Source organism: Podarcis raffonei, chromosome 16 (genome assembly GCF_027172205.1).
Source record: "Podarcis raffonei isolate rPodRaf1 chromosome 16, rPodRaf1.pri, whole genome shotgun sequence".
NCBI classification, from domain to species: domain Eukaryota; kingdom Metazoa; phylum Chordata; class Lepidosauria; order Squamata; family Lacertidae; genus Podarcis; species Podarcis raffonei.
In genome coordinates, this window is record NC_070617.1 from 4,786,648 (window position 1) to 4,802,723 (window position 16,076).

At 45.0% G+C, this 16,076-nt stretch overlaps 1 protein-coding gene across 3 annotated transcripts; it reads right to left on the reverse strand.

Moving 5' to 3' along the window:
- Nucleotides 1-2,200: 2,200 nt before the first annotated feature.
- On the reverse strand, nucleotides 2,201-9,084 carry MRPS21 (mitochondrial ribosomal protein S21). Of its 3 annotated transcripts, none has more exons than XM_053369919.1 (3): nucleotides 8,962-9,084; nucleotides 5,909-6,070; nucleotides 2,201-2,853 (listed from the first exon to the last, which is right to left on the reverse strand). In XM_053369919.1, exons 2-3 carry the CDS (start codon nucleotides 5,989-5,991, stop codon nucleotides 2,673-2,675), a joined length of 264 nt encoding a protein of 87 aa, XP_053225894.1. In that variant the 5' UTR covers nucleotides 5,992-6,070; nucleotides 8,962-9,084; the 3' UTR covers nucleotides 2,201-2,672. The 3 variants fall into 3 exon arrangements, with proteins under 3 accessions (XP_053225894.1, XP_053225896.1, XP_053225895.1); XM_053369921.1 differs by lacking the exon at nucleotides 8,962-9,084 and adding an exon at nucleotides 8,063-8,955; XM_053369920.1 differs by lacking the exon at nucleotides 8,962-9,084 and adding an exon at nucleotides 7,806-7,974.
- Between the last annotated feature and the right edge of the window lie 6,992 nt (nucleotides 9,085-16,076).

Consider the following 16,076-nt stretch of genomic DNA (forward strand, 5'->3'; position numbering starts at 1 on the left):
AAAGGTTGCTGTGATTTATGCTGACTGGGTCGCTGCTTCACACGCAGTGGGATTGCTAATGATAACAATAATATTTTTTCTTATTTGTATGCAGCCCATCTGACTGGGCAGCTCCCAGCAGAATAGTAAAGCAGCGAACATTAAAAACTTCCCTAAACAGGGCTGCCATCTGATGTCTTCTGAAAGTCAGGTACAGTGGTACCTCAGGTTACAGACGCTTCAGGTTACAGACTCCGCTAACCCAGAAATAGTACCTCAGGTTAAGAACTTTGCTTCAGGATGAGAACAGAAATTGTGCTCCGGCGGCGTGGCAGCCCCATTAGCCGAAGGCCCCATTAGCTGAAGTGGAGGCCCCATTAGCTGAAGTGGTGCTTCAGGTTAAGAACAGTTTCAGGTTAAGAACGGACCTCCGGAACAAATTAAGTACGTAACCAAAGGTGCCACTTGTAGTTGCTGCCACCATTCAGGCATCCTGGAGTCAAATATATACAGTGGTGCCCCGCAAGACGAACGCCTCGCAAGACGGAAAACCCGCTAGACGAAAGGGTTTTCAGTTTTGGAGGCGCTTCGCAAAACGAATTTCCCTATGGGGTTGCTTCGCAAGACGAAAAAATCTTGCGAGTCCCCGCGGGTTTTCCCGCTTCCCCCCCTTTTCCTAATCCGCTAATCCGCTAATCAGCTGTTCCGCTGATAAGCCGCTTAACAGCTGATGGCGAAAAGCCGCTAGACCGCTGTAGCGCTAATCCGCTAAGCTGTCAATGGGCTTGCTTCGCAAGACGAAAAAACCGCTAGATGAAGAGAATCGCAGAACGGATTCTTTTCGTCTTGCGAGGCACCACTGTAGCACCACCTCTACAATCACATCCCAGGTGCTCTCTCCAGATCCAGCCTGGTGTTCCTCTCCCCTAGAGTGCGGCATTAACCCATCCATTTTGCATCAATCTTTTTGTGCTTCTCACTGAAAGTCCAACTCGCTCCCTTCACAGGAGAAATGGCTAGGGAAGGGAAGGGGACATTCGAAACACCAAAGGAGAGTCTTTAATGGTTTGTCTAAAATAGAACATGGCAGAAGATATTATGTTAAACCAGATGCACAGCCCACTAGTTCCCCATTTTGTGGATAAACATGTGGAAGCTTTATTGATAACTAAATTAACTCTCTTTCTTCTCTTTATATACAATTGCTGTTTCAAGCTGCATTGCACACTCCTTTGTTCCGTAGCTTCCCCCACCCTTTCTTCAATATTCTTACTGCATTTTTACTGCATTCTGTAATTGCTTATGTCTGTAACCCTTCTATTATGAAAAATGACCAAAAAAACTTTTTCTTTTTATTATTATTAAAGTAGGCCACTGAACCTTTCATGAGCAAGTCATAGTTCAGTGGAAAAGAACCTGTTCTGCATGCGGAGCATGTCAGGTTCACTCCTCAGCATCTCCAGGTAGGGCTAGAAAAAAAGACTCTTGTCTGAAACCTCCGAGAGTTGCTTCCAGAGCACACAAACTTCTGCTAGCTTGATCAAAGCTGATTCTGCATAAGGCTGCTCTGTGTGTGTGTGTGTGTCTGCAGCATGGGGGTGGGGGAGGTAAAGAGACCATGACTTGCAAAAACCCTATAATGTAGTCCTGGCAATATCAGAGGTGGGAGGTGGGCCCAGGCAAAGAATGGCTAACAACAGCTCTGCAGGATAGGCTACTGTAATTATCCTGGAAGCGGCTATAAAGAGACAATTTAAAGCACCCTTGGAGTGTAGCCTACTTTTGCTAAGCGCTGTTATGCAACAACACCTTTGTGCAATAAATCAGGGGTGTTGAACAGTGTGGTGCAAGTTATACACCTGCTCCCTGCCCCCAAACCCAGTCACTTGTAGACAGTATTATGCTAGATGGACCAAGAGTCTGGCTCAGCAGAAGACAGCTTCCTCAGTTCCACTTCCAACAACAGGGAAACCCAGGCAGATGGGCAGGATATAAATAATATATTACTACTACTACTACATCCTCGCATGCTGTACATCTTTCCTTTACATTTCCTCCCCTTTACCACGTTGAGTGTTTCTTACTTTAGCCCTTATCCAGACAAGAGCACCTCAAAATTGCTTTAAAAACTGATTGTTTTATTGGCCTCTGAAAGAGAAGTCCATTAAAATGGCCGGAAGCTGGACATAAGCCAAGTCAATAAGCAAAGCTACAATGAGAGTGTCTGTCAACTGACGAGGGAGAAGCCTCTTTTTATTTTTTTAAAAGCTTACCCAAGAAAGCAAACATGCCAGCATATAGAACTGTATGCAACAAAGTCTCTGCCTCATGTATTAGTTCTCCCAGCAAAGGGCGGATCCTCCCCATAATTTTGAAGCGTTCAACAACCCAAGTCAACACCTCCAAGCAAAACTGCTTATGCTTGGGATGGAATGCCCAGCGACTTTTGCTTAACACACAAGATATCAAACGGTAACACACTAGTGAAGTTTGTTGCTGACAAACAATATAGAATGTTGATTTTTTTAAAAAAAAAGATAACATAAAAATATTTTCAAACAAAAAAATATGGGGAGTCAGTCTTTCAGAGATCCCACTGAAGTGGATGGGGGGTGTTAGCTTTGCTCAGAAAAGTCATAAACAGCTCATTTCGGTTTTGCAGCAGTTACTATGCTTGGATGTGCCTTCCAAACTCAGCAACCGAGCCATGGGTCTGAGCGGTTCTTCTGCATGAGGAAGTTGATCTTTCGAGCCATTTCCGTGTTATAGATCCTCCGGCACGTCTCGTACGCCTCCCGCTGCCTCTTCCGGCAGGGCTTCTCATAATACCGTTGGCGCTTGCTCCTATCAATGATCCCGTCCATAGTTAGGACCCTGAGCAGAGAACAAAAAGAAGAACAGGGTCAAATTCTTGTCAGATGAGGCCAGAATCAGGATAGCAACCCACCATCTTCCTCTGTGCCAAATACAGAAAAGCTGATAGCTGCCAGCTGTATCCAACTCCCACTCTAAAAATACAGAACTAAAATAACCACCCTCCTCCTCCTCCTTTTCTTTTTTTATGCTGAAGCAGTTTAGAGGAAATGCCATAAAAACACGATGATCGTGCTGAAGACACACCTTTTCACCCCAGCCTTTGACACTTGAGATATGTATTTTTAGGACCCACCCTATTTCCGTGACTGTAATTTGTTTGAACAGCTTGTAGTGTTGAATTTTAAATTGATAGATCCCGCCCTGGGACCTGATGGTGAAGGGTGGGGGATAAACTGAATCTTTAATCATCATCATCATCATGACTTGCAAAATATCTAGGCCACCAAAAATTCTCTAATATCAATTAGGGCTATCATAATTTTGCCAAAAGGACATCTTATTGGGGCAAGGGTCCCCCCCTCCATCCTGGTTCCAAACCTGAGATTCAGGCAAGGCGATCTAGGGACTCGCAGGAAGGCTCTAAAATAAAATAAAAACAGCCCCAATGCATTGCAATAGGCTGGTGGGTGAGAAGGAGAATTAGGAGGTGAGGCTGCAATTATGGAAAGCCATATACAGTACTGAGCACCATTGTAGCTAACCGATCCTGAGAGGCTGACAAATGGAAGCTGGATAGTGGCTCAGAGAGAGCCCTCCAGATTCGAATCTCACTTAGCCATCAAGTCATTCCCCTGTCACAAAATCAGCTCTCTGTGCTTCGCAGGATGAGGATAATATCAGCCTACCTTCCAGGGCTGTAAGGTAGCTGAGACAAAGAGATTTGCCAGTCATTGCAAGGACCCATGAGACCCCAAAAACTATTCAACAGCAACTCTCCCAGGCATGAATTGTAAGATGGAATCTGCAATTTATTTCTGTGCAGCAGAAGCAGCAGCCCAGATAGCTTTAAAAACAAAATACAAAAAATATAAATGCCAATTTTCTCTTTATGAGAGTTTAAAAACAATTCTGGCTTGCTCTGCCTCGTTTTGCATTCACATGGCCTGGGAGTGCCAGCCTGTCAGGGCTGGATGAAAAATAATCCTGAATGAGCTCCAAGCTCCGCCCACCAGCACCCGGCACCCAGTGAGAGGGAGCTCGGTGGCCCCCTCCACCCAGCGGGCCAGCCAATCCTGAGGCCAGAGGTTTCTCAGAATGGGCTTATGCAACCTCGTGCACATCCTTGCTCCTAGTCTCATGGGCTGGGACTGTGAGGGAAGACACATGTTTGGCTAGCTGGCGACACAGGCATCTGAAGGGAACATGCAGAGGGCGCAGCAAAAAAAGCTACACACACACACACCGGAACACAGCAACTGTACTTCTAGCTATTTTTAAACCCTTCAGTGGAAGCCTGAGAAAAATGCAGAGAGAGGCAGGCGAGCTATTGGAGGGGAAACCGCTTCCCCCGCAATCAGGAAGCAATTTGCTCCGACCCTGCAATTATCCCTGCTCTCTGAGGAAAGCTCCCTGATGCATCGCAGGTAGCAGGGAGGTCAGGAACGATTGTTTTCTCAGCCTGCCAAGACGCTGCTGTGTCTGGAGTCCTTGCAACTTTCTGCCTTCTCCTTCCTGGCCCCACAATGCCATCCAAACTTCCAGCAGAATGTGGTGGGCACCCATCCCCAAGCAATTTGGACGTAAAGGCCTTTAGGTTTTATAGCCTATGCAATCCTGTCCATTGGACAATTTTGTTTTAGCAGCCGGCACATATATCATAACACAGGTATCTTCAACCTTTGACGCTCAGGGCCCACTTTTAACCCAAACATGCACTTGGGGACTCGTTTCTTAATCTTTTACTAAATATTTGCATGGGTCAGGCCACATCGCAGTTGCAGGTCCACCAGTTGAAGACAGGTGTTGCAAAACATTCCTGCAGCCTCAAGCATCTAGTCCTTAGTCATTCCTGAGCCCTCTCATTCTCTCCCTGTCTCACTCAAACCTCCTTGCATTTGCACGCAATCTAAGAACAGAGGAAGCTGCCTTATGCAGTAAATCTCTCTCAAAAACAGGTAATATTTCATGGGAACAGGGCATAGCCCATCTCCCCATCAGACCCACAGCTGGTATCAGACACTAACCAAGAACAAAAATGCTTTTGAGTTACCATGCCATGGGCACCCATTTTTGCTGAATGGTCACCCACCCTCCACATTATAAGCAGACATTGCAAGACACACACACCAATAAAGTTCTGCAACCAAGTTAAGTACCACTTGAATCCTGTAAAGGCACACTTTGCATCTCAAAAGCCTAAACACTCATATAGCAGCAGGCGCTGGTTCTGAAGAACAGAACTCAAGCTATTTGTATATATATTTTTAAAGCATGCAGCCTGAGCCCATCATTTTAAAAGTTCCATTTATGATATCCAGCCAGCAGAGGGCATGACAGCCACATGTTGACTAAAGCTTGCTTACAAGACAGCATTACAAGTCACGACTCTCCCTTTCTCCTGACGAAGGTTGCATAAAACCACCTAACTTGACAACACAAGTCGCCTACGTGCTTTTGCCCTAGCAGTCACACATGGCTGCTCAAAATACAACCAGGAAATAAAAGCAAAAGCTACTCATTCAACTCATAGAAACATTGTGAAAATGAACCATGGATGGTTAAGTCCAGTCGAATTTGACTTTGGAGTGTGGCACTCATCTCACTTTCAGGCTGAGGGAGCTGGCGTTTGTCCGCAGACAGTTTTCCGGGTCATGTGGCCAGCATGACTAAACCGCTTCTGGTGCAACAGAACACTGTGACGAGTGCCAAAGCGCACAGAAACGCCGTTTACCTTCCCAACACAGTGGTACCTATTCATCTACTCGCTCTGGTATGCTTTCAAGCTGCTAGGTCTGCAGGAGCTGGAGCAAAACAATGGGAGCTCACCCCATAGCACAGATTCAAAACATTTCAGCCAGTCCTGGGGCGCAGCAAGGTCAAAGGATGTCTTTACCTGTTGAGGACTCGATAGGCAGCCTCCACATTGCCACTGGGCACCATCACTGTCCGAGCGACGAATTTCAAGTGATTAGCCATCTTAGGTGTAGCTGTTTCTAACTCCAGGAACTGGAGGCCATCGGCTTCTGGCCCAAACAAGAGAGTCTCCAAAAGATACCTTTAAAAAATAATAATAAAAGGACACCTCACAGCTAAACATAAATAAAATATATTGGGGGACAACTGTTAGTGCTAGATGCACAAGAAAGTCCTGGTTCAAATCTCTCTGACCCCCATCTGCAATATACATTTAAAGTTTTCATACCACTTTTTTGACAGGCGAAAAACTTGAATCAACAACACAATCTTCAGTTTGTGAGGTCAAAAACTTATTGCCTCACCCCAATTCAGATAAAAGAAAGGAGACTAAAATTAAATATATCTTAAATTCCCAATTGAATAATCAGATATTAACTCTGCAACCCAAGAAAAGTTGCCTTTCTGTCAGGTCGGAAATAGGAAGATGGTCATTGCTAGAAGGGGCTAAAGACTGTTTAAGCAAACTTTTAAAAATTAAGAAACACCAGATTGACCTATATGCGGTGATGCCCCTGTTCCAACAGACCAACTTCTTGAAGGTGATACTTGCGTTCCACTCTGAAAAGATACCATCTATTATTGTTAGGCGGAAAACGCTTTTGTCCATGGCTGATATCGTAGCAACGAGGGTTTTTGCAGATAGCAAGATCAAACCCCTTCTAAATAGGTGCCCTGGCGGTGAGGATATTAGGACAAGAGACTCTGCCTTACTTCAAAATACTGTCAGGCCCCACTGCGATGATTCTGCAGCGTGCCATTCTCGACCAATCTCGATACCCTCTCAAACAGCCATATATGAGGACGGAAACCTGCAGACTGCCCTTGATGAAAGGGAACTTATTGATTCATTCAGAGCCCTCCCTCCGAAAGAACAGTCGGTGATGGTGCAAAGATTTGACACGCTTAAATCGCAGCTTTTGCAAGTCCAACACAGAGGGGAAGATACTAACGATGCTTCAAACAACCCCACTCGGGTTCACCGGACAGAAGTGGTCGACCTTCTTCAGCTCAGCCCCACTTTGAAAACAAAAACCATCCTGCAAGACTCAAATCTTCAAGTTGTTTCTGCCCCCAGTGCTATTCCACGAGACGACCAGGCTCTGCCATCCTCACTTAACCTTCATCTACATCCATCGACCAACACACTTAAGGAGGAAACTCTGATTTCCCTGCCTGACTCAAATCCCTCTTTAACTCACTCATCTATGCCAGAGCTAGAATCTTCTTCAGTTTCGACCAGATATAGAAGTAGTCCACAAGTGATGCCCCTGAGAGAGTCTTCCGCAATCACCGCCCCCGTGATGTCCCCTCAACTACCTTCTTTAAAGGAAAATGTGAATGTTACACTTCGGGACCCGTCGTCGGAAACGATTGAAGACCCGATGGGACGCATCAATAAAATCATCCTAATGCCTGATGATAAATCTGCTAGAGGGTTTCCTCCGACGGACTTAATTTCTCCCTCTCTGGGTATTTCTCTGTCAAGTTGTACAAAGAATTTCGAAATGAAGAGACTTCCTGTTCAGGGATCTATTTCTAGTAGATCATCCTTGGTGTTCCAACAGTCGAACCAAATTGACAGGCATTGCTCTCCCCAAAGAATCCTGGGAACTGGACTTTGTTGTGGGGGCTGAGAGTCGTTAGGAGACCACCAGCACCCAGGTGTCCCTCTGCCTTCTGTCCCCCTTTTGTATTGTTTTTAAGCCTTCTTTCAAATCTGGGGTATTGTTTTAAAAACTATCATAGCTGTTTTAATGACATGACTACAAATTGCTTCAAGATATACACGTAAAAGGCAATTCATGAATTCATACCTAAAACAATAATAATTCTAAGTGCCTTCTGTGGGTACACAGGCCTTTGGCTTTTTATTATCGGCTGCCTCCTTCAGTGGGTGGGATTTTTTAGTCCTGCCTTTAGAAAAATATGAATTTTCTGTTTTTATGCTGGTGTTAAATGCCCGTGTTATTTATTTATTGCTGTAAGTCACTTTGAGATACTTAAAAAAGAAAAAAGGCAATACATGTCATAAACAGCAAAATTCAATAAATTATTATAATAATAAATGTACCAAAGTAATCATTTCTCAGTTGGCAGATCTCAAAGTAGATCCGTGCAGAGTGCTGAAACTCTAGTCACCATTTCTTAAAAAAGAAAATACTGGCTTTTTCTGCCATTTTCTCAGTTCATGACCCAATTCTGAATTGTGAAAATCGGGATTTTATCCAATGCTAATTCCTACTCAGAGCAAACCCACTGAAGTTAAGAGACATGACTAACTTAGGTCCATTGATTCCAACAACAGGTCTACTCTGAGTAGAAATAAGCTGGAGACAACCCTCTGCTGTTTTCATTGCCCCTTCCAGGCTCTTTGGGGCCACCTAAACAAATTTACCTGACTATAATAAATAACATAAAATTATGTACGAAGGGGAGGATAATGAAGGGAGGCCCTTCACACACACCCCAATTTGGAGGAAACTTTGGAGGGGTCTCCCCCTTTTTGGGGTGACCTTGGGCCAAGTCACTCATCCCTCAACCTAATCTACCTCACAGCGTCGCTGTGAGAAGGTAAAACGGGAAAAGGGGGGGTATGAATTTCCCCCACCTCGACCTCCCTCGGAGGAAAAGGAGGGGCATGAAATAAATCTTATTTCAACAAACGAAATAAAACGGGGAGCGCCCGAACTTCTCCCGTCAACTGCAAATAACAAAAACTAAGGGCAGCCCCTTTACCCCCTCAATGGGGAAGGTTAACCCCCCCCAAAAAAATAATTTCCACAACGACAGGGAGAGGAACGCTATCCTCCGAGGGAACCGCCACATTCTTTTTCAGCCCGCCTCCCGCGCTTCCTCCCGGGGCAGCAGCTCCTAATAGAGGCCGGGGATGCGCGCGGCCTACGGCGGACCCGAAGGGAAGCGGGGCCAAGAGGGGCTTCCTCGCGCGCCCCCACCAAGGACTACACTCACCCGCCGCTGGAGTCAGGACGGAGCCGCAAACCGGAACCGGAAACGCGTGCTCCTTCCCCCTTCTCGCTTCTCCGGCCTGCGGCCTAGTCCTGGTCACCATGGCAACGGGAAGGCCTGCGGGGAGACGAGGAGGTCAAACTCCTGCGCCAAAGTTATCCTCTCCCGTTATCACCGAATAGGGACGGCCTCCTTACTGCTATTTTCGGTTTCCCCCCAATCAATCAATAATAATAATAATAATAATAATAATAATAATAATAATAATAATAATAGTTGTGGTGGTGGTTGTTTTGTTGTTGTTTTCCCAAAAAAATATTATTCGTTTTCACAACATTATAAGCAAACAAACACATAAGACAAACAAACATAAATCATAGCCTTATTGAAAATTACACTTGTTAACATTGTTAAGTGACTTCCTCGCTTCCCCTTGGTTGAATTTCATTGTGTGTCCTTTTAACGGTTTTCCAAATCACAGTTCTTATAAAATTTAACTTAAACATATTTAACTAAGTAATCATTAAATTTAATTCACTCTTCCTGATACTCCTCCTGGTCGCGGACTCTTCCGGTTAGGTCGGCTAGCTCCGAAAAATCCATCATCTTCATCTGCCATTCTTGCTGTTGTTGTTGTATTCCTTCCTTCCTTCCTTCCTTCCTTCCTTCCTTCCTTCCTTCCTTCCTTCCCCGCCCATCTGGCTGGGTTTCTCCAGCCACTCTGGGCGGCTTCCAGCAAAATATTAAGATACAAAAATTCATCAAATATTAAAAGCTTTAGACTAGTAGTCTAAACATTTAAAAGGCCATATTGGAAATTACCATCCTGCCCCTACCTAAGAACATTGCATGATAAATAAAAGACCCAACAATGGACCATGTTCAGAAAATGGGCCTTGGCACAAATATATAAAGCAATAGCATAAGAGGGGGGGAAAGGAGGCAGAAAAACAACAACAACCCCATAGCAATAAAATGACTAATAACTCTATGAATAAACAAATTAAGCTCACTGCTGATTTATCAATAGCTTTCCCACTGCAAGCTTTTTTTTAAAAAAATAAAATCAGCCAATAGTCAATGCAAAACTATATGTAGAAATAAAAGCATTGAACTATCCGTGGCTTCTCAACTGCTAGGCAAATTTTTTATAACGCCGGTTAAAATCCACCAATCAATACAAAAAAATAAAAATAAGAAACCAGTGCTTAATACTTGTATAATATGTAAAGCACAGGTTTAAGCATTTATTATGTGTGCCTGCACTGATTTTTTTATTGTTATGTATTGATGGGTTGATTGGAAAAAATAAAAATAAAGGCTTGCCTGGCAATAACTTTTTTTTTTTTACAACAACAAAAATGTTTTTGCACACAGGACTGAGACAGCAGCAGTAAAAGCCAACTGATGCTTGAAACAGAACTTTTTGTTGTTTAGTCGTTTAGTCGTGTCCGACTCTTCGTGACCCCGTGGACCAGAGCACACCAGGCACTCCTGTCTTCCACTGCCTCCCGCAGTTTGGTCAAACTCATGTTCGTAGCTTCAAGAACACTGTCCAACCATCTCGTTATTCATAACCAACCAGTTATTCCATTTTGATTGGTTCAGGAAACAGAACTAGCACCATGCAAATTATTTTCTTCAGTCATTCAGGTATATTGACATGCATGGATTGGCTATTGCTTTAGCGGCCAGGAGGGGGAGCTAGGACTTTACAGTACTTAATTCTGGTGTTCAGTGCATTCTGTTTAACCAAAGACCAGAGAAATCAACCCATCCGTAAAGTATGTCCCATTTCAAGGTGGATGGAGGGAAAGGAGGGCAATACTGTATTTAAGTGGGTCAAGGTGTGATGACGAGAACGGGGCTTGTTAGTTTTTAAAAAATGTATTAAACACACAAAATACCTTATATAGACGACACAATACACAATATTATTTCTTCTTCTTCTTCTTCTTCTTCTTCTTCTTCTTCTTCTTCTTCTTCTTCTTCTTCTTCTTCTTCTTCTTCCTGACCTTCAACCTAAGCTCACAGGGCAGGTTAATATTGAAATTGCATAATATCATAATCAGTTTCAAAGAACTAAAAAATGCAAACATTAAAATATATATCCCAAGCATCAAAAGCCAGGGTAAAGAGGTGTGTATAAATTAATAAATTAATATAACAATACACTATTAAAAATAATTAATAATATAAACTGCCTTAACCAAGGACAACCCTCATGGTGCTTTATTATTGTGGTTGCTATGGTTTTACATTCTTTGCACGCTTCTAACTTGGTTTAAAGCTGCCCAGAGACTGGTCTGTATCAGATGATTAACAAACTGAACAAATGAATAGCACAATGCTGGCTGCAATTGTTAAGCTTCAGTCTTCACGTAGCACTGCCTAAGATATGACACATTTAATTATCCTTCCAATGCAGCAGCAAGAAGGCATCAAATTATGATGATGATGATGATTATGATGATTTTTAAATACTTTTGGAACCATGGACTCAGCTACATTAGTAAAGAAAAAGTGATTTGAATGCACTATAAACATGCACCACCAGATGGCACCAGAGAGCAGCAAATTTTACAACACAATTTTCCATAGAGATTTTTTTCTTTTGTTCAAACGGTCTAATTTCTGACTTATTTCTAGCAGATTCCCCCCCCCCCCCCGTGCATCCACCCCCTGATGCATATTATGGGTGATATGATCTAGGGTCCTCGTGAGAGTACCCCAAATGGAAGAAATGTGTAGAAGTCTGTTGTCTGTAGGTGGAGCATCCCAGACCCTGAAATTTCAAGGCTCAAACTGGAGACCTAGGGTGGGACCCTGATGATGTCAAGGGAAACACCCCCCCCCCAAGATGTCACAGGGATTGGCTCCACGGACAAGTTTATTAGGAGAGGGGAGCAGAGGAGGGCAAACCCAGAGTATGGATGCTATAATTTGGACCCAACTCCTGCAGTGCCCACCTGGACATTCAAGCCCTCCAGATACCACCTGGAGACTTCAGGACAGACCTGGAGGTCTGGCAGGGGCATCTAGCTTGTCCCAGAGTGCCCCCATACCCCTGTTGTTGTTTAGTTGTTTAGTCATGTCCGTCTCTTCATGACCCCCTGGACCAGAGCACGCCAGGCACTCCTGTCTTCCACTGCCTCCCGCAGTTTGGTCAAACTCATGCTGGTAGCTTCGAGAACACTATCCAACCATCTTGTCCTCTGTTGTCTCCTTCTCCTTGTGCCCTCCATCTTTCCCAACATCAGGGTCGTTTCCAGGGAGTCTTCTCTTCTCATGAGGTGGCCAAAGTATTGGAGTCTCAGCTTCAGGATCTGCCCTTCCAGTGAGCACTCAGGGCTGGTTTCCTTCAGAATGGATAGGTTTGATCTTCTTGCAGTCCATGGGACTCTCAAGAGTCTCCTCCAGCACCAGAATTCAAAAGCATCCATTCTTCGGCGATCAGCCTTCTTTATGGTCCAGCTCTCACTTCCATACATCACTACTGGGAAAACCATGGCTTTAACTATACGGACCTTTGTTGGCAAGGTGATGTCTCTGCTTTTTAAGATGCTGTCTAGGTTTGTCATTACTTTTCTCCCAAGAAGCAGGCGTCTTTTAATTTCGTGGCTGCTGTCACCATCTGCAGTGATCATGGAGCCCAAGAAAGTAAAATCTCTCACTGCCTCCATACCTCACTGCCCATACTCCTAGGTAATACTAATACACCTGAGAGCAAAAAAAAAAAAAAAAAGGCCTTAAGGGGACAGGTTGCGTTTCACACGCCTATCTCTGGGTCATAAGCCTTCTGGCAGAAAATGGAATTAGTACAATCTCTGAGGATTCCTCTGACACGCAAACCCACAGCCCAGAGGGACGAAAGCCAATCCCCTACTAAGGCCTTCATGCACTAATAGGTTCTGACAGAGGCGGGGGGCAGGGGGTGTAGAGACCTGGCTGTGATCCCATGATTGACCCGAACCATGAGTGGAGGTGATTGGCACAAAGCGCATTTGATGAGAATCGGTTTATTTCCCCTGAGACACACAGCACAAGCTGCCGGTCAGTTTTCTGGCGGGGGACTCTTTGGCCAAGGGGGGGTCATTGTCAGGAGAAGTTAGTGCTTCTTTTTCTAAACCACACACATGGAGCCCTGTGTCCATACAAACACTTTACCCAATTTGCAAACCCTCTGAGTGTCCCTGTTTTCCCGGGACTGTCCCAGATTTACAGAAGCCATCCCGGTTTTGATCCCAGAATGCCCCGCTTTTCCTTAGTGCACCCCTCTTTTCATCAGAGAAATGTTGGAGGGTATGGAATCATGCGATCCCCGAGCCAAGGAGATAAGTAACTATACAACCTTTAGAAGACATCTGAAGGCAACCGTGTACAGGGCAGTTTTTGAAAAAATGTTTAAAGCTTTATTATGTTTTTATATATGTTGGAAGCTGCCCAGAGTGGCTAGGGCAACCCAGTCGGATGGGTGGGGTATAAATAATAAATTATTATGACTATTATTATTATGGAATAAAGATAAAGGGTAAAGGGACCCCTGACCATTAGGTCCAGTCACGGATGACTCTGGGGTTGCGGCGCTCATCTCGCTTTATCGGCCGAGGGAGCCGGCGTACAGCTTCCGGGTCATGTGGCCAGCAGGACTAAGCCGCTTCTGGCGAACCAGAGCAGCGCACGGAAACACCGTTTACCTTCCCGCCGGAGTGGTATCTATTTATCTACTTGCACTTCGTGCTTTCGAACTGCTAGGTTGGCAGGAGCAGGGACCGAGCAACGGGAGCTCACCCTGTCGCGGGGATTCGAACTGCCAACCTTTTGATTGGCAAGCCCTAGGCTTTGTGGTTTAACCTACCGCGCCACTCGCATCCCTCTATTATTATGGAATAGGACGTCCCTATTTTCACCAGAGAAACATTGGAGGGTTTGGCCTTGCAGTGCAGAGCTCGAAAATGCCACTCCATACATTTTAAGTTCTTAAACCATAAACTTTGCAAACCAGCAAACAAAGTTCTTTAGCCGCATCCTTAGAAGCCAGCATCACCCAACAATTTGCTGATTTGGCTTGAGATTGGCAAGTCCGGTTTGGCTGCCTGCTTTTGACATGTGACGGTGATGTGTGCTTCTTGTTAGTCACTGCTTTCTGACGGTTACTGACAGTGTACTGCTGACTGCGTCAAATTTTCAAGGGTCAGCGTGGGCTTTTTTTATGCATTAACCCCTCTTCTGCAAGCCGAGTTGCACTGAATCGTCCAACAATATGATAGCTACCATATTTTTCACTCCATAGGACACACTTTTTTCTTCCTAGGGTGAAGGGGAAATGTCTGTGCGTCTTATGGAGCGAATGCGTGGTCCCTGGAGCCTCAGGATTTTTGCATTGGGTCACCCCAAATTCACCATCAGATCACATAGCATGTCCATGGCTACAGCCTGCACTAAAAAAACCACGCACCCACTGTTTCGTGGGGCCGCAATGGCGCAAAAACGTGGTTACAGGGCACGGATCCACATGGGTTCTCAGTATTTTTGCATTGGGCTACCCCAAACTCACCATCAAATCACATGTCTGTGGCCACAGCATGAACCACAAAAATCATACATCCACTGTTTTGTTCAGACTATTTTTTCCCCTTGTTTTCCTCCTCTAAAAACTAGGTGCGTCTTATGGTCAGGTGCATCTTATGGGGCAAAAAAGACGATATCTTAAAATACCCGAAGGACTTTCTGTCCCATGGAAGATGGAGTCAGCTTGCTTTCCTGCTGCTCTGAACGGTAACGGCTCCATACCAATGGGTTCAAATGATGGGAAAGGAGGGTCCGACTAAACATTAAGAAGAACTTTCTGGTAGTAACAGCTGTTCAACGGAAGAACAGACTGCATAATAAGGTGATGGACTCTCCTTCCTTGGAGATCTTTAAGCAGAGGCTGATTGGCCGATCTCTCAGGGATTCGTTAGCTGTGCTTCCAAGCATTGCAAGAAGTCCGGCTAGTTCATCTTTGGGGGCAAACGTCCAACCTAAAATTCTCTGGCTTAACTGCAGCATGCTTTCAGTATTATGAGTAACTTTCTAAGGAAACTGAAGTGTTCCCATTGGAATCATTAATGCCCATTTATCTCAAAATACCGACACAAAGCCTTTTTTTGTTTTAAACTGAAGTTTATGCAGAAAAAGCGAAAACGAAAAAAACAACCTGAAACCAAAGGATGGTATTGCTGATCTACTCAGTTCCTCAGAGAACAGGCAGCACCACACATGGAGAACTGATCCTTCGCAACACTGCAGAAAAAGTACAGTAACCTCTGCGTTGAAAGCCAAGGCTCCCAGCCAATAGCCAATACCCAGATTTGCAAGCAGATACCGGTACATGACAGGTGTCCACACACACAGGCCAAACTCCACTTTGATGCATGGTGCGTCAACTAACTGAATCACGAACCTGTTGTTCTTTCAAGGTAGAGGCCTTCATTACAGAGACACAGGCAGCGTCCCTGCGCTGCAATTTCTCCTGGATACTGGTCACCTAAGTTGATGGAGGATGGGGGCTAGTGGGTCTGCAAGTACAGAAAGGGGCAAGCAAAAACGATCAAATGGCTGAAGCAACTCCCCTGTAAGGAAAAGTTGCGGCGATTGGAACTTTTCAATTCAGGGGAAAGACAAGTAAGAGGTGACATGATAGCTTATAAAATTCTTCATGGACAGCTTCCAGGTCATGTGGCCATCATGACTAAGCCGCTCCTGGCGAACCAGAGCAGCGCACGGAATCGCCGTTTACCTTCCCGCTGGAGCAGTACCTATTTATCTACTTGCACTTTTTGGCGTGCTTTCAAACTGCTAGGTTGGCAGAAACAGAGACCGAGCAACGGGAGCTCACCCCGTCGTGGGGATTCGAACCGCCGACCTTCTGATCGGCAAGTCCTAGGCTCTGTGGTTTAACCCACAGCACCACCCGCATCCCTTCTTAGGCCAATATCCTCCCCCAGTTTCTGTTTTGCAGGACAGAGAAAGAGAGAGAGAGAGAGAGAGATAAAAGCTCCTTGCCAAAGCATCCCTCCTGCAAATTCCCTGGCGAAACAACTGGTTCACCCACAAGAGCTCCCTGTGGGTGATAG

What these genes read in the sequence shown, in the direction of transcription:
- MRPS21 (XM_053369919.1), bottom strand. Translation starts at nt 5,991, where the DNA reads ATGGCTAATCACTTGAAATTCGTCGCTCGGACAGTGATGGTGCCCAGT. An exon ending in GCCTATCGAGTCCTCAACAG is followed by an intron (nt 2,854 to 5,908) that starts GTAAAGACATCC and finishes TTCTCTGCTCAG; the next exon opens with GGTCCTAACTATGGACGGGA.